Genomic DNA, 25,463 nt, shown 5'->3' with positions numbered 1-25,463 from the left:
ATAGGATATGCCCAAAACTCACCAGAAGAAAGAGAACAGAGAAGCTGCTTAAGGGACTATGCAGAGAGGAGGCAGTTTTTCCTGTGAGAGTTTTACAAAAAGAGGTTGGCTGAGAGAACGAGCTAGACACAGGTAAAGAATGAGAAGGAGCCAGAAGATTAGAAAAGATTGCTGGAGATAGTTTGAGGTCAAGCAGAACAATTCAGAGGCCGAGAGAAAAGCCAGTTTGAATAAGTAAGAGAGTTTAAGCCAGAACATCTGAGTTGAACCAGCCAGCCCAGAGCTCAGTAAGGACAAGAAAGGGTGAGCTTATTTTTTTCCTTGTTTTATTTATTATGAAGTTTTTAAATTTATTTATTTATTATAATTTATTCACTTTGTTTCCCACTGCAGCCCACTCCTTCTTCTCCTCCTAGTCCCACCTTCTCTCCCTCTTCTCCCCCTATGCCCTTCTCTAGTTCCCTGATAGGGGAGGACCTCCTCCCCTTCTTTCTGACCCTAGCCTATCAGGTCTCATCAAGGCTAGCAGCATAATAATCTTGCTCTGTTGCCTGGCAAGGCTGCACCCCCAGGGGAAGGTGATCAAAGAACCAGCCCCTGTCTCCCTTACTAGGGAACCCACTTGGAAAATGAGCAGCCTATGGGCTTCCTCTAAGTAGGGGGTCTAGGTTTTCTCCTTGGATGGAGAATCAGTCTCTGCAGACCCCTCTGGACCCAGTTTTGTTTGTTTGTTTTAGCTCTCATAGAAGCTTTATTTGTAATAGCCAGAATCTGGAAACAACCTAGTTACCCCTCGGCAAAGGAATGGATACAGAAAGTCTGGTACATTTACACAATGGTATACTTCTCAGCAATTAACAACAAGGAAATCATGAAATTTGCAGGCAAATGGTGGAAACTAGAAAAGATCATCCTGAGTGAGGTAACCCAAGAGTAGAAAGACACACATGGTATATGCTCACTTATAAGTGAATATTAGCCATAGGATAATATAACATAGGATAAACATACTAAAGTCTATAGCTCTAAGAAAACTAAACAATAAGAAAGACCTACGGAAGAGGCTGAAACCTTACTCAGAAGGGCAAACAGGATAGACATCAGAAGTAGGAGAAGACAAGGAACAGGACAGGAGCCTTCCACAGGGGCCTCGGAAAGACTCTACTCACCAGGGTATTGAAGGAGATAGTGAGACTCATAGCCAAACTTTGGGCAAAGTGCATGAAACCTTATGGAAGAAGATGGAGATAGAAAGACATGGAGGGAACAGGAACTCCACAAGGAGACCAACAAAGCCAAAAAGGGTGAACTTATTAAGCAGTAAGTCTCAGAGGCTGAAAGCATTCTAGGTTTAGGTTAGATTGTATGGAAGCTAGAAGCTTTAAGGACTAGACCTAGGTTAGCAGACAGAGGCAGTAATCCTCCAAGACACAATTGAAACAGGTGAATAAAAGGACCAAATATATCTGGGCACAGGAGTCTTTTCTGAGACTGACACACCATCAAGGACCATGTATGGATATAACCTAAAACCTCTGCTCAGATGAAGCCCGTGGTAGCTCAGTAATCAATTGGTTTCCCATAGTAAGGGGAACAGGGACTATTTCTGACAAGAACTCAATGGCAGGCTCTTTGACCTCCCCACCTCCCAAGAAAGGAGCAGTCCTGTTAGGCCACAGAGGAAGACTTTGCAGCCAGTCCTGAAGATACCTGATAAAACAGAGTCAGATGAAAGGGGAGGATGTCCTCCCTAATCAGTGAACTTGGAAAGGGGCAAAGAGGAGATGAGGGAGGGAGGGATTGGGAGGGAATGAGGGAGCGGGATACAGCTGGGATACAGAGTTAATAAAATGTAACTAATAATAAAAAAATAAAAAAGAAAAAAAATAAAACCCCAAAAAGTTCCTTTTACAAAGACATAGTGCAAAAAGAAAATAAAAAACTAAATATTGATAAAAAGATGTATTGTTTTGTGTGTGTTTGTCTGTATGTGTTTATTTCTATGTATTTATCTATGTTTGTGTTCGTGAACTTGCCTACAGAGACCCCAGATGATGGTGTCAATTTTTCTGGAGCTGAATATAGGTCCTCTGGAATAAAAATGCAAGCACTCTTAACCACCAAGTCACTAATGCAATTTAAAACAATGTTTAATAAGATTTATTTATTTATTTTATGTGTATGTGTGTTTTGCCTGTATGTATATAAGGACACTGCATGGCTGGTGCTTGTAGAGTGCCCAGAGGACATTTGATCACCTGCAACTGGAGTTACAATTGTCTTTAGATTTTAAACTACCATGTGGAATACAACCTGGATCCTCTGTAAGAGCAACAAGTACTCTTCACCACTGACCCATCTCTCCAGCCCACTGTATGTGTGTCATGTTGTGTGTTCAGTTGTCCATTTAGACCAAAGGGTTCCTGAAGCCTCTGGGACTGAATTTATAGTTAGCTGTAGGCTATTAAGTGGGTATTAGGAACTTAACTTGAGTCCTCTGCAAGAGTAGTAAGAGTTCTTAACCCCTGAACCGTCTTTCTAACCGCCATAATGCACTTTTTGTATGTTAGAAGTTGGTAAAATGGAAATTTTCTAATCTCTTTATATTAACAGAGATTAAATTATGGTGGCATAGTATTTAGATACCATGTAAATAAGACTCTTGCAGAAAAACATGAAGTAGAACTTAAATGTTCTTGTATATGAAAGTAAAGGCATTTTCTGTAAAGGTAAAAATAACTATAATCAGTATGTGCTTGTTTTGAATTTATTTATTATATTTATTTGTTTATTTATTTATCTGTGTGTTTGTTTATTGCATTACTGGGGATTGAACCCAGTGCTGGAAACACACTAGGAAAACATGCTACCATTGAACTATATTTTCACCCAACTGGTCGCTTGTCTTTTAAGATCTCTCCTCACTGGGTAGCCCCAGGTGGTATTGCACTTTCTGTGACTCATTCCACTGGGTTTCACAAGTGCACTTTGAATATTTCTAAGATATGCCTTTTTAATTCATTGAAAAAGAATTTTGTTCCGTAAGGATGATTAAATGAGACTGAATGCCTTGAAGTGCATCTACACTATATTTAACTTAAGTATAATTTGAAGAAAGTTATTATTAGTGTTTTCATTGATTCTTTGGAATTTACTCTTTATTTTGCAAGCTGTAATGAGACTTTCACCATGTTAAGTCTACTTTTTAAGTAATGGTTCTCTAAGTTTATATTATTGGATCAATTAGATTTGTATTTATTTTTAGGTAGGCAGAAGCTGATCATCTAGAGACTGGCTTTTGGTTTGGTTACAGAATGAATTTGAGTATATACAAAAATGAATATAAGTAGTGATTCCATTATTACTATTTTTAAACATCCATGGTGGTCAGGAATGTGCTAAAGTCTGAATATAACATGGTTAATTATGTTACTGTTCTGCCCAGGACAACATTGACTAAAAAGACATTTTCCTATTATGAGAAAGCTATCAAATGCTTTTGTTTGAGGTTAAACATTACTTCACTCCTGATTTACTGAAAGACGTTTAAGATTGTTGTCCGTGTTTTCTGAGGAGCATCTGGCAATTTTCTTCTTGTATATCGACTTCTCACATTAGTTTCTTATTGCTTTATTATACTTATTATTATATAACTTTTTAGTTTTCCTCTCAGGAGAAAAAGCCAACTCAGTATTAAAACGCTACCCAAGAGCCAATGGGCTTTTTGAAGAAATAAGACAGGGCAACATTGAGCGTGAATGCAAAGAAGAAGTCTGCACTTATGAAGAAGCCAGAGAGGCTTTAGAAAATCATGAAAAAACTGTAAGTATACTGGCAACTTGAAACATGTTCACAGAATTATTTACCTTTTGGTTTATTTCTGAAACTTACATTCCCAAAGTAATTTATTGAAGAAGTCTCCATGTAACATCTAATGAATAATGTTCTGTATCGGAGAAAAGAAGACCCACTTCCTTCTGTATTGGTCTGTCCGTAAGGGTCACATTTCCAGTGTTGTGATTAGCTAGCAGATATTATGATGGATGGCAAGGTATCCAGTTCACACAAGGCTTTCTTTAATCTGGAAATTAGTGGTATCATTACCTTTCTATGCTTAATCAGAGAGAGGATGGAGAAAGGTTAGTGTTTTGATGTTTTATTTCTCCTGGGGTGGGGATATAGCTCAGTGGTACAATGCTTTCCTTGCATGTTTGAGGCCCCAGGTTTGAACAATAGAACCAGAGACAATTTGTTTTAGTTCCTTATACTTTTGCGCTCTTCTTCCACATTTCACAGGACTGCTTTACTACACTTTACTCTGACTTCAGGTTCTTCAAAGATAGCAGGGTTGGGAAAACAGAAGCAAGGACATCAGTTTTATAGGTCTGCTCTGCAGTTGAAATTTACACCAGAGGTAGCTGATGAAGATAAATGCCTCTGCATCAAGAAAATACTATATGCTAAATAAATGGCATGTCATGTGCTATAGGAACATCACGTTCCAGGAAGAGTGAGTACATACACATTTTAAAGAAGGAGGCTTTGCAAGAACCATGCATGGGCTGGATCTAGGCCCACTACACATATATACCTGATGGGCAACTTGTTTTTCTTGTGAGTTCCCTAGTAAAAGGAGTGGGGGCTGTTTCTGACATGGACTCTATTGCATACTTTTCAATCAGTTCCCCCTGGTGGGACTGCCTTAACAGGCCTCTGTGGAAGAGGATGTGCTCAGTCCTGAGGAGATTTGAAGTGCTAGGGTGGGTTAGTTGATGGTGGGGAAGGGGAGCTCCTCTTTCCTGAAGTTTAGGGGAGGGGGTGGGGGGAGACAGAAGAGGGAGAGATTGTGAGACCAGTAGGAGAGGAGGATAGGAACTACAATTGAGATGTAAAGTGAAAAACTAAGTAAATAAAGTTAAAAGATTAAAAAAATAAAGGAGGGTTTGATCTTTTGTTTAGTAAAGAAAGGCTTGGAGATGAAAGGTCATCATGGATATTGCTAGATTCTAGTACTCAAAGCAAAAGCAAAATCTGTTTATAAATCAACAAGCTATGATCTTTATGAGCTTTACTGGTTTTACAAGTAGTAGTTTATTGTCATGTATGTAATGAATTATGGGTTTGATTTTTTTTTTTTACTTATTTGTCTAAATTGTTCAAATACCATTTAACAAACAGCCCCTCTTTATCATAGTCACTTTATTCATCCTTCATTTGGTACCTGGTGTCCATATGTACTTTATCTATTTCTGAATTTTGTATTCTAGTTTATCCTTTTGTTTTCAGAAGATATGCTTTATGCTCTAATATAAATTAGAAGTAGTTCTAGCTTGTTATGGTATTCTACAATAGTTTATGAAGTGTTCTTAAATACCAAAGAGACAATGGCCTGCTTTTTTTTTTTTTCATGTGGATTTTAGTACTAAATTTTCTAGCTTAAGAAAAATATTTTGAAAAAAAAAGAAAAATATTTTATCAGTATTTTATTTGGATTTTTTTTCAGTTTGTACTCCTTTCCAATTAATCTGTTCTTGCCATCCTAAGTAGTAACTTCATCCATATACTTGTTGCCTCTTTACATCAAAACCATCTAAGTGACTCCACAGGCACATGTGTTGAAAGTTTAGTTCCCATGTACTGGAAACTTTAGAAGGTAGGGCCTCAGTGAATGAAATAAGTCACCGAAGGTGTTTCTTGGAAAGGTATCTTCTCTCTGGCTCCTCCTGTCTCTGCTGCCTGACCATCATGAGGTGAATAGCCTCTGCCACATATTCCTCTTACCATGCTATTCTGCCTTGCCTCAGACTCAAAGCAGTGTGTTCAACCAGCTATGCTTTGATACCTCTAAAACCATAAGCAAAATTTAATCACCTTTCTATAAACTATTGATCTCAAGTATTTGCCACAGCAACAGAATGTGTGATTAAGACATCACTCCTACTATCATAAGTATATTTTATCCTTTTTACATAATTAAAAACTTTACATTCATTTGTTCATTAGTTACTTGAGAGTTTTGTACATGTAGTCCTATTCCCTACCTTCCCCATCTTTTCCAAGTTCCACCTCCCTTTCCTTGCCCACTCAACTGTTTCCTCTTTATTTATATATTTTGTAGGTAAAGGAAGGGTCACATGCCAGTATGTCAGAGGACAGTTGCACAAGTCAGTTCTTTTTTTCCATCATGTGAGTTCTAGGACTTGAACTTGGCTTGGTGGCAGGTTCTTTTACCCACTTATTCATCTCACTGATATCTACATAATTTTTTAAATGGCAGGCTAGAATGACATTTTAAATTTTCTTCACTATGCATGGGATTTTGTGCCTGTAGAAGCAGTGAGGATGATTGTGAATTAGCCTAGGCTATGAAGTGAGTTCCAGGCTGGTCTGGTCCATATTGGTAAGAACCACTCTCAAAAATAAAACAAAGCAACAAACATCTTTTCTCTGCAATGGTTTTATAGCTTCCTTAGAATAACTCAGGTTTCAGAATTGGGGGAGGGGAGGAAAGGGAAGGAAGGAGGGATGGGGACTACAACAAGCATGTAAAGTGAACAAAAAATTTTAAAAACAAAGAAGTGAGAATTATACATAAAGTACAATTGTTTCCATCCTGTATTGTCACTTCTCTACAGAAAAAAATTTTTGTATCTCCTGTGACTCTACCATTTATTGATTTTATTGTGGCTTTATCTTGCTTCCTTATGCATAATACAGAGTACATCCCCTGTCTTAGGGCTTTGGCACTTGTTTTCTTTTCCAAATGGGAATGTCTGAGTTTGCTGATTGCAGTCAGGTCATTGCACAACTTCACTTTCTCAGTAAGGAAGTATTCTATCTCCTGTGGGGGTTTTTCTCCCAGCACTTATGACTATCGGAAGTCAATTTGTTGTATTTGTTAGTTGTTTGCTTTCTTCACAAGAGTATTATCCCTATGACAACACCATTTCTCATTTGTTTGTTTCATAGCTATGAAGTTCTGGCACATAATGAGGCCTAAATTAATACCTGATAGAAGAAAGAAGTAATAGAGTGTGATATTACAAAATATATTTAAAACATCAGAAAAGTGATTTAAACTTTGTTCATGAGTTAAATGAGTGATGTGGACCTAAAATAGATTTTTATTAATATTAGTTTGTTGCATTCTTTATGGTTTAAAAGTCTGTCATACAAATTTGTTTACATGATTAAAACAATAGCATTTATAATAGAGTGTGTTAGAAGGCATTTAGGTCAACTATTTCAGAATTGTGTTTGCAACATGCTAATAAGGTTTTAGAGTAATAGGGAAAAAAACAAAATAGCTTTTGAGATTTGCTTTATCCTACACTTATCTTTTTGTATACTAAAATTTCTTACTGAAAACAGATTTTGTGACATGTTCATAATCCTCAAATGTAACTATGAATTTAGTAGATAGCATTCAGTGGAATATTTACGTGTAGCACTTTACTTAATTTGGTGCAAATTTCTTCTTGATTGGGAGAAAAGATATGCTTAGTGGTCCTCATTTTCAGCATGTAAGTAGGTCAGTTTTTTCAGTTATGATAAATAACAACCATGTAACAAATATAGGATATATAATATATATTATATATGCATATATAATTTGTATAATTTTAATTATATATATATATCACGGTTGAAATCTGGTAGAAAAAGCTGACTTACACATGAAAATTTATATAAACATTTAGTACAACCTGTTTTTGGGAGGGGGGCCATTTCGAGTCTAACACAGAGAATTTCAGATTCTGGGCAAGCCACTAAGGTACCACTAACTTCTAAATTTTCTAACCTGAAATTCACAGCATTGTGTTTATTTGTGGTGCTAAGGATTAAATTTAGTGGCTTCATGCTAGCCAAGTGCTTTACTTAGCCATATTCTATTTACATCTTAAATACGTAGACTTTTGTCCTCTATACATCAATAAAATAGAAGTAGAAAAAGCTTTCTGAATGTCATTCTCAAACCTCAGAGAATCAGATAGATGTGGTGTCTCAGCTCTGCCACCTACTGACTTGAAAGTACTTATAGTGCTTTCGCTTTTGTTTTGGTTTTGGTTTTAATTTTTTAGAGAGTGAATTATTTATTTTAACTTGTTTATTATTATTTATTACAATTTATTCACTTTGTATCCTGGCTAGAGCCCCTCCCTCATTTCCTCCCAGTCCAACCCTTCCTCCTTCTTCCTCCTCTATGTCCCTTCCCTAGTCCACTGATAGGGGAAGACCTCCTCCCCTTCTATCTGACTCTAGCCTCTCAGGTCTCATCAGGACCTGCCCAGCAGGATATCAAGAAAATGCTGAGACTCATAGCCAAACATTGGGCAGAGTGCAGGGAATCTTATGGAAGAAAAGGGAGATAAAAAAAAAAAAAAAGACCTGAAAGGAACAGGAGCTCCACAAGGAGACCAACAAGCAAAAAATCTGGGCCCAGAGAGTACTGCAGTGACTGATGAATCAACCCTAGAAAGGACCTAGACTCCTGCTCAGAGGGAGCACATGGACAGCTCAGTCTTTATAGGGGTTTCCTAGTAAGGGGAGCAGGAACAGTCTCTGGCATGAACTTGGTTGCCTGCTCTTTGATCACCTCTACCTGGTGAGATGGCCTTACTAGGTCCCAGAGAAAGGGAATCCAGACTTGCAGTGCTTTCAAGAAAATATTTCACCTTTATAGATGTTAATTATGCAAACATTTTTAGTTGTGAGATTATGTGCTGTATAGTGCCTACAACAGACAAAGTCTAAAATAAATATATTTTATCCAAGTTTCAGAGGGTATATTGTAGCTATTTTTAATTAGGATTCATATGTCTGCCAGATAATTTCTCCCCTTTATTCTGATTTAATACGTATACAAATACATACACATATACAAATATACACAAATACATACATACAAACATATATATACATATATGTATGTACATATATATGTAATGTGGTGTGTGTTTGTCGTGTTTGTGTGTCTGTGTGAAAGAGATGAGGAAATACTTGGATGAGTCAGTTCTCACCTTGTTTTTTTCTGTTACTATGCTGCTACTCCCACCCCCGCTTCACTCTCCAAAATCACAATAGGAATGCTAGGATTACAGATGTGTACCATCACATACAGCTTTTTATGAAGATGGGATCTACGGATCAGGCTGGATTTACAGGCTTCTGCTAATTCTTTTCTCACTGTGCAATCTCTCCATCCTCTACCTGGATTTTTAGGACATAAAGAATATCTACAGGCTGGAATTTTTAATTTTTATGTATTATTATTATTATTATTATTTATATTTTACTCAATTTATATCCCTGCTGTGGCTCCCTCCCTCATCTCCTCCCAATCCCACCCTCCTACTCTCTTCTCCTCTTATAACCCTCCCCTGGTCCACTGATAGGAGAAGTCCTTCTCCCCCTCAGTTTGCCCTTAGCCTATCAGGTCTCATCAGGACTGGCTGCATTATTTTCTTCTGTGGCCTGGCAAGGCTACATCCCCCAGAAAGCCTGTCATTGACTGCTTGCCAGAGAACGCCCCTGCTCCCCTTATTAAGGACCCCACATGGATACTGAGTCTATTGGCTACATCTGAGCCTGGGTTTTATATCCTCTCCATGCATTGTCTTTGGTTGGAGTATCAGTCTCTTCAGGGACCCCAGGGCTCAGGGTTGTTGTTGTTTTGTTTTTGTTTTTGTTATTGTCTCTGTCAGTCTCCTTTTGGAGCTCCTATCCTCTCCAGGTCTTTCTATCTCTGCCTTCTTTCATAAGATTCCCTGAACTCTGCCTAAAGTTTGGCTATGAGTCTCAGCCTCTGCTTCGATACCTCCATCAGTGGAGACATTCAGAGGCCCTCTGTGGTAGACTCCTGTTCTGTTACCTGTCTTCTGTGCTTCCAACCTCTAGCGCATTTGTCCTTCTGAATGAGGATTGAGCATTTTCCCTTGTTTTTTAGCTTCTTTAGGAGTATAGATTTTAGTATTTTTATCCTATATTATATTGCTAATATCCACTTATACATGAATATATGCCATGTGTGTCTTTCTTCTTCTGGGATTCCTCACTCAAGATGATCTTTTCTAGTTCCCAACATTTACCTGCAAATTTCATGATTTCCTTGTTGTTAATTGCTGAGAAGTATTCCATTGTGTAAATGTACCACACTTTCTGTATCCATTCCTTTGCTGAGGGATTATCTAGGTTGTTTCCAGATTCTGGCTATTATGAATAGACCTGCTATGAACATGGTTGAGCAAATGTCCTTGTTATATAATTGAGCATATTTTGGATATATGCCTAGGAGTGATACAGCTAGATCTCAAGGTAGTACTTTTCCAAATTTTCTGAAAAAGTGTCAGTTTGATTTCCAAAGTGGTTGTACAAGTTTACATTCCCACCAGCAATGGAGGAGTGTTCCTCTTTCTCAACATCCTCTCCAGCATGTGTTGTCACTTCACTTTTTAATCTTGGCCATTCTGATGGGTGTAAGGTGAAATCTCAGGTCGTTTGGATTTGCATTTCCTTGATGATTAAAGACATTAAGCATTTCTTTAAGTGTTTCTCTGCCAATCCATATTCCTCTATTGAGTATTCTCTGTTTAACTCTGTACCGGTTTTTTTAATTGGATTACTGGGTTTTTTGGTGTTTAATTTCTAGAGTTCTTTGTATATTATGGATATTAGCACTCTGTGAGATATAGAGTTAGTGAAGATCCTTTGTCAGTCTGTAGCCTGTCGTTTTGTTCTGATGACAGTGTCCTTTGTTTTACAGAAGCTTTTCAGTTTCATGAGATCCCATTAATTATTTGTTGATCTTAGATCCTGTGTTGTTGGTGTCCTGTTCAGGAAGTCATCTCCTGAGACAATGAGTTCAAGGATCTTCCCCAGTTTTTCTTCTAACAGATTTAGTGTGTCTGGTTTTATGTTGAGGTCTTTGATCCACTTAGGCTTTAGTTTTGTGCAGGGTGATAAATATGGATCTATTTGCATTTTTCTACATGTAGACGTCCAGTTTGACCAGCACTATTTGTTGAAAATGCTGTCTTTTTTTTCTATTGTATTGTTTCGGCTTCTTTTCAAAAATCAAGTGTCTGTAGGTATGTGGTTTATTTCAGGGTCTTCTGTTTGATTCTATTGATCTACCATTCTGTTTCTATGCCATTACCATGCAATTTTTATTACTGTTGCTCTATGGTACAGCTTGAGTTCAGGAATGGATATAACTCCAGAAGATCTGTTATTGTACCAAATTGTTTTCACAATTCTTTGGTTTTTGTTTTTCCATATGAAATTGAGAATTGTTCTTTTAAGTTGTGTGAAGGGTTGTGTTGATATTTTGATGAGAGTTACATTGAACCTGTAGATTGCTTTTGGCAGGATGGCCATTTTCTCTATATTAATCCTCTCAAACCATGAGCATGGGAGATCTTTCCATCTTCTGATATCTTCTTCAATTTCTTTCTTCAGACACTTGAAGTTTTTTTCATACAGGTCTTTCACATGCTTAGAGTCACACTGAGGTACTTTATGTTGTTTGTGGCTATTGTAAAAGCTGTTGTTTCCCTAATTTCTTTCTCAGCCATTTTGTCTTTTATATACAGATGAGCTACTGTTTTCTTGACTTAATTTTGTATCCAGCTACTTTGCTGAAGGTGTTTATCAGCTGAAGGAATTCTCTGGTTGAATTTTTTGGATCACTCATGTAGACTATCATATCATCTGCGAATAGTGACACTGAACTCTTCCTTTCCGATTTGCATCCCCTTGATCTCCTTTAGTTGTTTTATTGCTTTAGCTAGGACTTCAAGTACTATGTTGAAGAGATATGGAGAGAATGGGCAGCCTTGTACTGTCCCTGGTTTCAATGGGATTGATTTAAGTTTCTCTCCATTGAGTCTGATGTTGGCTATAGGCTTGCTGTATATTGCCTTTACTATGTTTAGGTATGTGCCTTGTATCCCTGATTTCTCCAAGACTTTAAACATGAATGGGTGTTGGATTTTGTCAAATTCTTTTTCAGCATCTAAGGAGATGATCATATGGGTTTTTTTTTTCCTTTAGTTTGTTTATATGGTGGATTATGTTGATGGATTTCCGTATATTGAACCACCCTTGCATGCCTGGGATGAAGACTACTTGGTCATGTTGTATGATAGCTTTGATGTGTTGTTGGATTCGGTTTGTATTTTATTTGAGTATTTTTGTGTCAGTGTTCATAAGAGAGATAACTCTGAAATTCCCCATTTTTTGTTGGGTCTTTGTGTGGTTTAGGTATCAAGGTTACTGTGGTTTCATAGAATGAGTTTGGTAGTGTTCCTTCTTATTATATTTTGTGGAATAGTTTGAGGAGTATTGTCATCAGCTCTTCTTTGAAGGTCTGGCTGAAACTATCAGGCCCTGGGCTTTTTTTTTTTTTTTTTTAGAAGGGAGACTTTTGATCACTGCTTCTACTTCCTTGGGGAATATAGGAATATTTAATCTATTTACCTGATCTTGGTTTAGCTTTGGTAAATAGAATCTATCAAGAAAATTGTCCATTTCATTTAGATTTTCAAATTTTGTGGCATGTATGCCTTTGAAGTAAGACATAATGATTCTTTGAATTCCTCAGTATCTGTTGTTATGTCCCCCATTCTCATTTCTGATTTTGCGCACTAGAATTTTTAATCTTCAACTACTCTGTAGAAAATTGTAGTGATTGTTTCAGAACTTTTTTTCACAAATAATTTAAAGCAGAAAGACTCACATCATATATTCTCACTCATAAGCAGATATTAACCATATAATATAGGATAAACATATCAAAATCTATACTCTTAAAGAAGCTAAACAACAAGCAAGACTCTAGGGAAGATGCTCAATCCTCATTCAGAAGGGTAAATGTGGTAGAGATTGGAAGCAGAAGAATATAGGGAATAGGACAGGAGCCTACCACAGATGGCCTCTGAATGATTCTACTGATCAGGGTATTGAAGCAGAGGCTGAGACCTATTGCCAAACTTTGGGCAGATTGTAGGGAATCTTATGGAAGAAGGGTTAGATAGAAAGACCTACAGGGGACAGGAGCTCCAAAAGAAGATCAACAGAGCCATAAAAACTGAGCCCTGAGTTCCCTGAAGAAAACGATACCCCAACCAAGGACAATGCATGGAGAGGACATAAAACCCAGGCTCATATGTAGCCCATAGACTCAGTATCCATGTGGGGTCTCTAGTAAGGAGAGCAGGGGCTTTCTATGGCATGAACTCAGAGGCAGGCTCCCTGATCACCTCCCCCTGGGAGATGCAGCCTTGCCAAGCCACGGAGGAAGACAATGCAACCAGTCCTCATGAGACCTGATAGGCTAGGGTCAAATAGAAGGTGAGGAGGACCTCTCCTATCAGTGGACTAGGGGAGGATCATAGGAGAGGAAGAGGGAAAGAGGGTGGGATTGGGAAGAGACCAGGGAGAGGGCCACAGCTTGGATACAAATTGAATAAATTGTAATAATAAAATATATTTTATAAGGTGTTTTCTCCTTTCTAGTTTTATTATTATTAGTTTCATTTTATTAACTCTGTATCCCAGCTGTATCCCGCTCCCTCATTCCCTCCCAATCCCACCCTCCCTCCCTCATCTCACATAGGAAGCTGAGGGAACTCAGGACTTGCCTGTCTCCGCTTACTCCTGACTCCTGACCTCTTTAAGAAATGTTACTAGATGTTAAAGTCACAGAGAAAAAATACCTTTCAAACAAAACTTTATATTAAGTTAATGGCATCACAGAAAATACTGCAATTAACAAAATGATTGTATTTGGATTCAGCATTCAGATGACTTACAAAAGAAAAAGACAAAAGAAGGAAACATTGCTGGTACAACATAGTTGGTAGTGAGCTTATCTAGTATGAAGAATGTCCTAGTTTAGTTCGGAGCATCTCATAAACCAGGCATGGTTTGTGATATCATATGTCTGTAATCTTGGCACTTGGGATGTGAAGGCAGTAGAATCAGGAGTGTATTGTGCTATTTGCCAGTTTCAAGCCCAGCCTGGGTTACATAAGATGTTTTCTTAAGAAAGCAGGAAAGGTCTGGAGAGATGGCTGAGGGAGATGGGTAGATGGAAGGGGTCAGAAGTTAAGAGCACATGTTAACCTTTGTGGGGTTGGCTTCCAATGGTAGCTCACAACCATTTGTAACTCCAGTTTCAAACCATCTGACAAATAACCTCTCACTGACACCATACATGTACATAATAATATACATTCATATTTATCTAAAAAACACTTATGTACATCATAAAAATCTAATTTTTTTTAAAGTATTGAAGTTGCTCTTTGGGGCTGGAGACATAGCTCAGTGGTTAATAGTGCTGCCTGCTTTTCCAAAGGACCTGAATTGATTCCTAACACCCAACACATCAGTTCACATCCCAACTGTTACTCTAGTTGCGGGAGATCGATGACCTCTAGGGGTACTGCATGCATGTGATGGCTCACAGACATACATGTAGGCAAAATATGCATACACATTAATAAATCAAAAGAAAGAAACCAGGGAGGTAGCTAGATAATTTACTAAAATCATTGTGCTTTATAGATAACTTTAAAATATTAATACTTTTGTATGTGTTTGTGTATTGCCTTATATATGCCAGGGTATATGTGTGCTATGGTCCACTACTCTTGTGTAAGTCAAAAAACAATTTTGTCCTCTCATGTGTGTCCTGGTGGTTGGACTCTGACTAGAAAGCTTGATGTCTGTCACCTTCATCACCTGAACTATCTCTCTGGCTCCAATAACTTTTTTAATACTGTACTCATATTACTACAGAAATTAGCATGCACACCCTTAACCTCCGGCCTTTCTGTCTCAATGCTGACCTTAGACTTCTAACCTTTACCCTTTTGCTACCATTAACTTCCTTCCGGTGCTGTCTCCCCTTCTTGCCACTATTAGTTCCTTCTGGACCATTCTCAGTGTCTCAATGTCTCAATGTCTGGACCATCCTGGACTGTCTCAGTGCTGACAGTTGACCCTTCATACAGGTACTTTACCCTTTAACAGAGAATCTCCACCTTTTGCCTCCATTACTTCCTTCCAGTGCTGCCTCCCCTCTTGCCGCCATTAGTTCTTTCCTCCGGTGCTGCCTCAGACTTGCCTTAGACAAGCCAGGAGCCCTGAACATCCAAAATGGGATTCCCACCCGGACCCTGTGAGTGCCAATGCTGCCACTGACCTCTGCAATTCCAGAGTGAGTGTTGCCTGCCCTGCTGCTCTTGCCAGCCACCCTGACTGTTGCCAGACAGAACTACCACCCTGACTGTGAGGCCGCCATCAACATCCACATCCAGTTACAGCTCTACATCTCCTATATCTATCTGGCCATGGCTGCCTGCCATCTGGAGATAACAACAATAAGAGCTTCCTGGACTTGTACCAGCTTGCTTATAGCAAAAGTTGATGCGATGCCCACCTTTGTAGCTTCCTGCAGTGCCACTGTCTGCAGCCTCCAAACAGGAGATGTTTGTCCTTGTGTCCAGTCTGCACCAGGTGAGGGCTAGAACAGATGATGCTATTGAGTATTTTTTTTCAGAAAGCTCTACCTTGATGACAACAGTTCCTGGGTTACCAGACTGAGCACCCATATTGCCCTTAGAGCAAGTTTACTAGTTTTTTCCTTTCAGTTTGACAACTGATTTCTATAAAGATTTTTTTTGTTCTCATCAAAATAAGTGTCCACTTGACTCATTTATGCAAAGTTCTCACCTTTAGTGAATGAAGTCAGATTCCCTTAGAGTAGGAGCTAGGAGTCTCCATATATGCATGCCTTCATCCTCTTACAGTCTGGATCTTTAAAGGATAGGTAGGTAGGAGAGGCATTCTGTGGCCCCTGGGATACCAAGTTAGCCTTCTTATAAACCATGTAAGCGTGGAGGGTTAGGTAGGGAGGAGAGAGGAAAGGAGAGGGAAAGGGAGGGAAGGAGAGGGGAGGGGAGCAGAGGGGAGGGGAGGATGTGATTGGGTAGGTGGCCTGGGGCCTTGTGTGAATAAGCTTACAGAAAGAAAACAGAACATGGCAAGTAAAGCCAGGGCAACTGCTCATTTAGAGGAGGCACACATAACTGCTCTTCTCACCTAGACCATTACCTTATTATCGAGTTTGCACTCATATTCACACTCAGGGTATCTGCCTGGTTTGGATTTTAGTATAATATTTGGGTGTGTAAAGAAGAATTTACATTTTATCTGTCTCGTAGCCATGTGTAGAAAAAATTATTTCCCAGTATAAAAAATATTTTGCAGGAAACTGATATTGTTTGATTAACTGTATTCTGGTATACTTTATTCTCCACTTAGCCACAGTAAATCAGTATATAAATTCTAAGATGGACTATGTCTGAAAAAAAAATGCTCGAACGGAGGAGAATGGGAAGAGATAAGGGAGGGAGGGTGAGATTGGGAGGAAGTGAGGGAGGGGCCTACAGCTGGGATACAAAGTAAATAAACTAATTAATATAAAAATAAAAATTTAATTTAAAAAATACTCAAATCATGTAAGGTAAAAATGACATATTAATTCAAAGTTACAATGGTAGCTTAAGGTTATTTTTTCAGACAATTGGTTTGAATATTGGATAAACTATTAACAAGTTTAGATATTCACTAGCTTCCATATTTTATGGAAGTACTTTATCAGTGTTTTAATAAGGTAATGATCAGGGTGGTAACAAGAGCTTTTCTGGATGCCTCCTCTAAATGTGCTATTACCCTGGATGTACTTGCCATATTCTCTTTTCTCTCTGATGAGCTTATCCAGGTACATGACATCAGTATTATCCATAGGATGACATTTCTTAAATGTCTATTTAAAAACCGGACATTCCACCTGGACTCCTAAGAAGCCAAGAGAATGGTCCCATAAACTTGAATGCTTGATCCACAGTTGGTAGAACTGTTTGGGAAGGATTAGGAGGTGTGGCCTTATTGGAGGATGTGTATCACTGGAGGTAGGCTTTGAAGTTTCAAACCTATGCCATTACCAGCTAGCTACTCCCCTGCTCCCCTTCCTCATGCTTGTGGGTCAGGATGTAAGCTGTTCCAGAACCATGCCTGTTTGCCTGCAATGTTCTCTACTATTATGTTCATACGCTCAGCCTCTGAAACTGTAGGCCCCCAGTAAACTGTTTCTTCTATCTGTTGCCTTGGCTATGGTATCTTACCATAACCATAGAAAAGTAGATAAGTATGATGATTCTTTGTTTGTTTGTTTGAGACAGGGTTTCTCTCTGTAGCCTTGGCTGTCCTGGATTCACTTTGTAGAGCAGGCTGGCATCAAACTTATAGAGATCCACCTGCCTCTGCCTCCTTGAGTGCTGGGATTACAGGCATGTGCCACAGCTCCCCGATATGATGATTCTTTTAAAAACATTTTATTAAATTTATTCATTGATGTTTCAGGCATATATAAAGTAACATTGATTTACTATCACCCTCACTCTCTCATATCTTTCCCAGTCCTTTTACCTGTTTCTTCCCTGCAAGTCCTTTTCTCACATTCTTGTCACTTTTTCAAATTAGTATACAGTAGTAAATATCATTATGACAGTTTTGAACAAAGTTTGTTTTAGTGACTTGCCTCTCCACTACTCTGCTACCCTTCCCATCCTTGTAGCTTCACCCCAGTCTCTTTTCCTCTTTCATGTTCTATGCATTCTTTTGCTCACTCCTCAACTTTCATCATTGGTTTATTATTAATCTCTCTTGGTCTTCTTTTCTGTTTTTTTTCCCTGTGGTTTGTTTGTTTATTTGTTTGTTTGTTTGTTTGTTTGTTGCTTTACCCACACTTAGACCTATTTATATGTATACATGTACACATTATAGGGTACATATGAGGTAGAACATGTGTTCATTACTTTCTCTTGAGTTTGCCTCATCATGCTTATTGTATTTCCCTGGTCTATCCATTTTCCTGCAAATTTCATGATTTCCTTTTTCTTTGTAACTTAATACCATATTTTATATGGACCACATTGTCATTATCCATTCACATATTGATGGGCATCTTGGCTGACTCAATGGTTTTTGTTGTTGTCAGTCTTTACTTTATGTGTATGGTATTTTGGCTGCATATATCTCTGTACCATGTGCATGTGGTACCTGAGGAAACAAGAAGAAGGTATGAGATACTCTGAAACTGGAGTTAAAGCTTCTGTAAGGCTTGGTGCTAGGAATTAAACTTGAGTCCTTTAAAAAGGCAGTCAGTGTTCTTAACGGCTGAGCCATCCCTCCAACCATATAAATCAAGTTTTTATAAAATGTTCTTTCTCCTTTGCCACTCTCAGTCTAACTTAGTTTCTTCACTGTCTTTCTTTAGCTGCTTGAGATCCTCTGTCTTACACTTTTCAATGCTGTGACCAAATAATGACAAAAACAAATTCAAGTAGAAAGAATTTCTTTTTGTTTGCATTTTTAGTCCATGTGTAGCTGGCTTCACATTTCTGGGCCTGACGTGAGGCAGAATGGCACAGAGAATAGACATGGCAGTTGTCTGCTTACATTATGGCTGCCTGGAGGGCATCGAGAGAAGAAGCTGGGAGCAATCTAAATTTCCAAGAAATAGCACTAGTAACATATTTCTCACAACAGGGCCTAACCCCCTACCTTTTACCACTTCCCAATAATGTCATTATATTTTGAATCAATCAGAGGGTTAGGACAGTGCCCTTAGGATCCAACCACTTTCTAGTACCTGTCAACCAAGTTTCTAATATATGAGTCTGAAGATTTCATATTCATATTTATATTCTGTCATTAATGCTCTTTCTCCCTGAATATGCAAATGTCAGTACACTGCTCTCTCCTACATACGAGGAAAATTAATCATCTATTTGTTTTATAAAACTGTCAGTTCATTATGGATTCTTCTTGTTTCTGCCTTTTTGAGGAATATTTTGTTGTGGTGGTCTTTTATACATAGATTGTTGGATGAAGTCTTATTTTAGCTACTTGTCTTCAGTATAATCTTAGGTAAATTCTTTAGATTCTCTGCCTCTGTTTTCCTCCTATTTAAGACAAGGGTAACAAAAGTATTAATCTCTTTTCATTATGAAGATTTTGTATGTAAATCACATAGTACATAACAGACTGTCATTTGTGTATTTATCCATCCACCACTATGACAGCCTATGACTGTCATTTTACATCTACTTTAGATTTCTTTCTGGTATGTAGGCTTTAGGGAATGGAGTCCACATCCAGTATTTTGTCACTGGAGGTCTCTCTTATGTTACAACTAATAAGATCCCTACATTTAAAAGGGAAAATTCTTAGCTGTTGCTTTCTCAGCAAGATAGATTGCTGCCTTTGAGTTGCAAAGAGTTGAGAGCACAGAGTTGGAGTGTTAACCTTGGTCTCTAGTATTTGGACTTAAAAGTCATAGGAGGAGATAGTGATGGTTGGGAAGTAAATGAGCAAGAGGGACTACATTAAGGCTACTAATATCAGCCAGGTGGTGGTACACACCTTTAATCCCAGCACTTGGCAGGCAAAGGCAGGCAGATTTCTGAGTTTGAGGCCATCCTGGTCTATAGAGTTCCAGGACAGCCAGGGCTACACAGAGAAAAACCCTGCCAAAAAAAAAAAAAAGGATAATACCATCAATATCATCATAAGTAAAACTGATTGATCACTATGCACTATGGGCTTTGGAATAGAGATTTTCAAGCTATTCTGTAAATATGAGTCAACTAAAGAGCTTTAGAAATATTATTGCCTAGATCCCTAACAGACTGAATGTCTTAGCCTCTGGGATAAGGCATTGGTTGGCAGGCATTGAAAGCTGGTGTTTGTATCATATGATTCAGAGAGTGCACTGTGGCCTAGCATCAACCATCCGGCCTCACAGTTTGTTTGCAGTGCAAACTCTAAAGCCCCATATTCCTGAATTAGATCTACATCTTAACAAATCACTTTGGAATAATGAGTATATACCTTGTATTCTTTAGCACCCTGATCATCAAACATACATACATCTTGAGATAGCATAGGATGCTGAAAAATAACAGTGTTCAAATGATTTATGTAGTCATGGTCCCATGCACACACTGGACCAATCACTGAAAATATAATTCAATAACAATTGAATTAGCAAATGTCCTAGAAAACTAGAAACTCCCTGCTTTCCATTTATGTTTTATACATACATATACAGGTCACAAATATGCATACTTGTAATTCATTCTGTTTTATAAAGAGTTTGACAACTTGTTTGTTTTATCATAAACATGAGCTAGAAAAATAGAAGCTAAATACAGCCCATCTGTTCTTGTAAGTAAGTGTCAAAAGAACAGATGCATAGCCATTTGTTAACATATTGTGTCCCTCTGTATTTCTACAGCAAAGGTAAAGTCAGTAGGTAAGATAGACACATTATATCCTACAAACTTTAAAACATTGACTATATTAATGGGAAATGTTTGCCAATACAGGCTACTTACCTGTATGAGCTACTTTTCCACAGAAATGACAGAATATACCAGATAGAAATATAATGTAAAAGAGGAAAGTTCATTTTGGCTATGGTTTTATATTTCAGTTTGTCATGGCAGGAAATACCTGGTAGAAGAGCTCAGTGTGATCGTTATAGTGGAGGCCTTTCAAAACACAGCATACCAGGAAGCAGAGAGTAAAGTCAGAAAAAGGGACCTGGTATAAGTTTCAAAGGCCCATTCCTAATGACTAATGAATCCCAGTTAGGCCCTATTTCCTGAAATATTCCACAGTCTTTTAAGTGCACCATTGGCTGGTATATTAGTTAATTTCTTATTACTGCAACCTAACAAGCTGTGTGTAGTGGCACACACCTTTAATCCCAGCACTCAGAAGCCAGACACAAGTAAATATCTGAGTTCAAGGCCATCCTGGTGTACAGAGTGAGTTCCAGGACAGCCAGAGCAACATGTGAGACCCTGTCTCAAAAATCACAACTTCAAAGTAAAAAAGAATAACTACATTAAGCATGAGAATCATGTCTCTACAAGATACTCACTTTATTAATTTGTCCTGCTTCTAAGATGTATGAAGAAAATGTTCTCAACTACTAAGTCATCTCTCCAGCTCCCTTACATGTGCTTCCTTTTCAAGAAAGGATTGTATTAAATGTTTTTGAACTGTCCTCAGCAGTTCAAACGACTGGGAATTCACCTGCTTCTGCTTGCTCAGATGGGATCCGAGCTGAATAATCAAAGTAAAACATGAACAATTATAGGGCCAGAGAGATGGCTCAGTGGTTAACAGCTCTTGCTGCTCTTCCAAAGGACCTGAGTTTGGTTCCCAGCAGTGATGTCAGGCAGTTGAATTGGGTGTAACAGATCTTCATGAATTCCAACCCCATCTGTGACCTCCACGCATGTCATACATTCACATATACACATTTTGTAACTCTTAAAATACATGAACAGTTCTATACTTTCCAGTTATTTGCAGAGATGTTAAGGCCTTGCCTGAATCACTCAAATGCTATTTGTCAGTGTCAGTGAGGAAATTCAAATAGAAAATCACATAAAGAGAATCAACTATAGAGAATTGTTAACCTACTTAATTATGTTCTGTAAATTCCTCTTTCATAATGAATGGTTCTCTTCTCTCTGACATGGTTTTCCAACCTCTCTTAAAGATTTAGAATATATTTGTCATTTGGATAATTTTAGCCTGTTCTAAAATTATAAATTTCCCTTGCTTGGGTTGGAGTTTAGTGGTATAGTTCTTGCCTAGTATATGCAAGACCCTGAATTCAGTCTCCAGCAATACAAAACAAAACAAAATAGGAAAACATGTTTCCTTTAGTAACTCTTCCTCTGAATTCCTGGCCTCAAGGGTAAAATAGTTCCTTGTCCCAAGGAAATAATTTGCTAGTACCTTTTTATTTAAATCATTGTTGCATTAATTGAAAATATTTATCTGTAAAATGTGTGAATTGTACATTAAAAACAAAAGAAACATTTAATTTTCCAGGAGATGGCCAGTTTGGTTTATAATACTTTGGATGTTAATGCAGATTGCTTCTTATTTACTCTGGTTCCCAGGACTCCTGGTTAAAATTCCAGCTGGATTTTACAAATTAAAGTTTATTATTATATACCCACTCTGGGCCTTCATTTCCTCACTTGAAATATGGGGGTAATAGTACCTACAGTATTGGTTATATGAAAATTTTTTACTGTGTATAAAATTAAAAATATGTTTAACAAATCTGCTTTTACCCAAAAGGTTTTTTTTTCCTTCAAAATAAAAGTTTGATTGCTTTTCTTTAACTTTTTCTAAGTCAAACAGGAATAATAACCCCTGGACTTTTAGCTCCTATCATATTAAAGAAGAAGCAAAAATTGAGTTATGTAAGCTGCTTATGTCTAAATGACCCATTTTCTTTCTCTTTCTTGCTTACTTTTAAGTCTTGTGTATTTTATGTGTATGGATACTGTTTTTCTAACATGCATATCTATGTTCCCTGTGTGTACCTTGTACTCATGGAAGCCAGAAGGAATTGAATCCCTGGAACTGGAATTACACATGGTTGTGAGCCACTATATAGGTGCCGGGAACTGAACGCAGATCTGTTGCAGGACTAACAAGTGCTCTTAACCACTGAGCTCTATTTCCAACTCATTTTCATTCACAATGATAATGCTTAACTATTCCAAAGTAATCTGGATTATACTTTGAGAACACATATTTTACTTTATATCTAAGGTGATGTAATATCTTGAAATTATATTTGCATTTGTATTCATTGATAAAGTGAGATGGAAACAGGATGTGATGATCTAAGGGATAGTGACAATGGTAACATTTCCCATAAAGATAAAAGAAAACTTATTCTAAATAGATTCTAAATGTTTTTAAATTATATATACCAAAATATTAATAATGATTGTGTCTTTGTGATGAAATTGCAAGGGATTTGTTTCTCTGTTAGCTGTTAGTAACACTTTATATAATGCAAGCCTGTATTCTAAGTGTCATTTTACATAATAAAAATTAGCAATTATAAAATTGTGTACTATATTAAAAGCATAGGATGTTTGTTTCTTTTAAAGGAATCTATATGAGAACATAATTTGCCTAGCATCTGTTACATACAGTATTGTGGGCAAAACTTAGCAATGAAAACCCAGACTTCATATGTACATTTTATGAGTTTTCATTTGTGATTTATAATGTTAATACAGGTAAAGAAAAATCATTTGATGTTAGAATAATTTTAACATCCTAAAATGCATGCTCTTTCTGGATTTCTGGGGCATACTTTCTTTCTCTTTCTTTTTCTTTAATTAATTTATTTATTTATTTATTACAATTTATTCACTTTGTATCCCCACTGTAGCCCCCTCCTTCATTTCCTTTTACTTTCACACACCCTCCCTTTTCTTCCCTTAATCCCTTTCCCTAGTCCCCTAATAGCAGAAAACCTCCTCCCCTTTTATCTGACCCTAGCCTATCAGGTCTCATCAGGGCTGGCTGCATTGTCTTACTCTGTGGCCTGGCAAGGCTACACCACCCCCCAGGGGGAAGTAATCAAAGAGCCAGCCACTGAGTTCATGTCAGAGACAGCCCCTGCCCCCTTATTAGGAAACCTACTTGGAAACTGAACAGCCTATGGGTTTCCTATGAGCAGGGGGTATAGGTCCTCTCCATGCATGATCCTTGGTTGAAGTATCAATCTCTGCAGGCCCCTCTAGGCCCAGGTTTGATTGTTTTTGTTTTGTTTTGTTTTGTTTTGTTTTGTTTTGTTTTGTTTGCTCTGTTGATCTCCTTGTGGATTTCCTGTCCCCTCCAGGTTTTTCTATCTCCCTCTTCTTCCATAAAGTTTCTGGCACTCTGCCCAAAGTTTGGCTATGAGTCTTAGTATCTTCTTCAATACCCTGGTAGGTAGAATCTTTCAGAGTTCTCCTGTGGGGAAGGCTCCTATCCTGTTCTTTGTCTTTTCCTACTTCCAGTGTCTGTCCTGTTTGTCCATCTTAGTGAAGTTTCAGACTCTTCCTAGGGTCCTCCTTGTTGTTTAGCTTCTTTAGGACTATAGATTTTAGTATGTTTATCCTATATTATATGACTAATATCCATTTATAAGTGAGTATATACCATTCATGTCTTTCTGCTTCTGGGTTACCTCACTCATAGACCCTATTTATCACCCTGCACAAAAGTAAAGTCCAAGTAGAGCAAAGGCCTCAGCATAAAATCAGACAAAATAAATTGGTTAGAAGAAAAAGTGGGAAAGAGCCTAGAACTCATTGGCACTGGAAAAAACTTCCTGAACAGAACACCAACAGCACAGGCTCTAAGATCAACAATCAATAAATGGGACCTCATGAAACTGAAAATCTTTTTTAAAACAAAGGACACTGTCTTCAGAACAAAATGACAGCCTACAGACGGGGAAAAGTTCTTCACCGACTCTACATCTGATAGAGGGCTAATATCCAGAATATATAAAGAACTGAAGAAATTAAACATCATCAAACCAAGTGATCCAATTTAAAAATGGGTACAGAGCTAAACAGAGAATTCTCAAAAGAGGGCTATCAAATGACAGAGAAACACTTAAAGAAATGCTCAGTGTCCTTAGTCATTCAGGAAATGCAAATCAAAATGACCCAGAGATTCCACCTCACACCCATCAGAATGGCTAAGATCAAAAACTCAAGAGATGATGGATGCTGGAGAGGTTATAGAGAAAGAGGAAGAGGAACCCTCCTCCATAGCTGGTGGGAATGTAACCTTGTACAACCCCTTTGAAAATCAGTCTGGTGCTTTCTTAGACAATTAGGACTAGTGCTACCTCAAGATCCAGCTATACCACTCCTAGGCATATACCCAAAAGATGCCCCACCATTCAATAAGGACATTTGCTCAACCATGTTCATAGCAGCTTTATTCATAATAGTGAGAATCTGGAAACAACCTAGATGTCCCTAAATGGAGGAATGGGTACAGAGATTGTGGTACATTTACACAATAGAATACTACTCAGCAATTAAAAACAAGGAAATCATGATTTTTTTTTTTTTTTGAGAGATAGTTTCTCTCTTTCTATATAGTCCTGGCTGTCCTGGCACTCACTATGTACATCAGGCTCACATTAAACTAATACAAATCTTTCTTCTTCCCTCTGTCTCCAGAGTGCTGGGACTAAAGGTGTACATCACCAGTCACCATGTTCAGATGACATACATTTTTAAATTTGGTTTGGGTTTTGGTTTGGTTTTCAAGATTAGGTTTGTCTATATCACAGAACCCTGGCTGTCCTTTTGTAAACCAGGCTGGCTTTGAACTCACAGAGATCTGTCTGCATCATCACACCCAACCCTCTAATCTTTTTCAATCGTGGTTGTTCCCTCTTAATTTTATATTATTTGTTTGTTTGTTTGTTTGTTTGTTTCTGTTTGGATGTCCTAAGTGTCTTTCCTTCATGTATATTTGAGAATCACTTGTGT

At 37.9% G+C, this 25,463-nt stretch overlaps 1 protein-coding gene across 5 annotated transcripts in view; it reads left to right on the top strand.

Annotated features, from left to right (window-relative positions):
* The window catches only part of Prrg1 (proline rich and Gla domain 1), a 123,100-nt gene that overhangs the window by 90,938 nt on the left and 6,699 nt on the right, over positions 1-25,463 (top strand). For 3 of the 5 annotated variants that reach the window (XM_060374520.1, XM_060374518.1, XM_060374519.1), the window contains one exon: positions 3,662-3,822. In XM_060374520.1, the coding sequence (XP_060230503.1) occupies positions 3,662-3,822 (161 nt within the window). The remainder of the gene's footprint in view (positions 1-3,661; positions 3,823-25,463) is intronic. The other 2 variants (XM_060374522.1, XM_060374521.1) reach the window with 1 other exon arrangement.

Source organism: Meriones unguiculatus, chromosome X (assembly GCF_030254825.1).
Source record: "Meriones unguiculatus strain TT.TT164.6M chromosome X, Bangor_MerUng_6.1, whole genome shotgun sequence".
Lineage (NCBI taxonomy): Eukaryota > Metazoa > Chordata > Mammalia > Rodentia > Muridae > Meriones > Meriones unguiculatus.
Note: the sequence above shows the minus strand (reverse complement) of the source record. Positions and strands in the feature narration are given on the sequence as shown.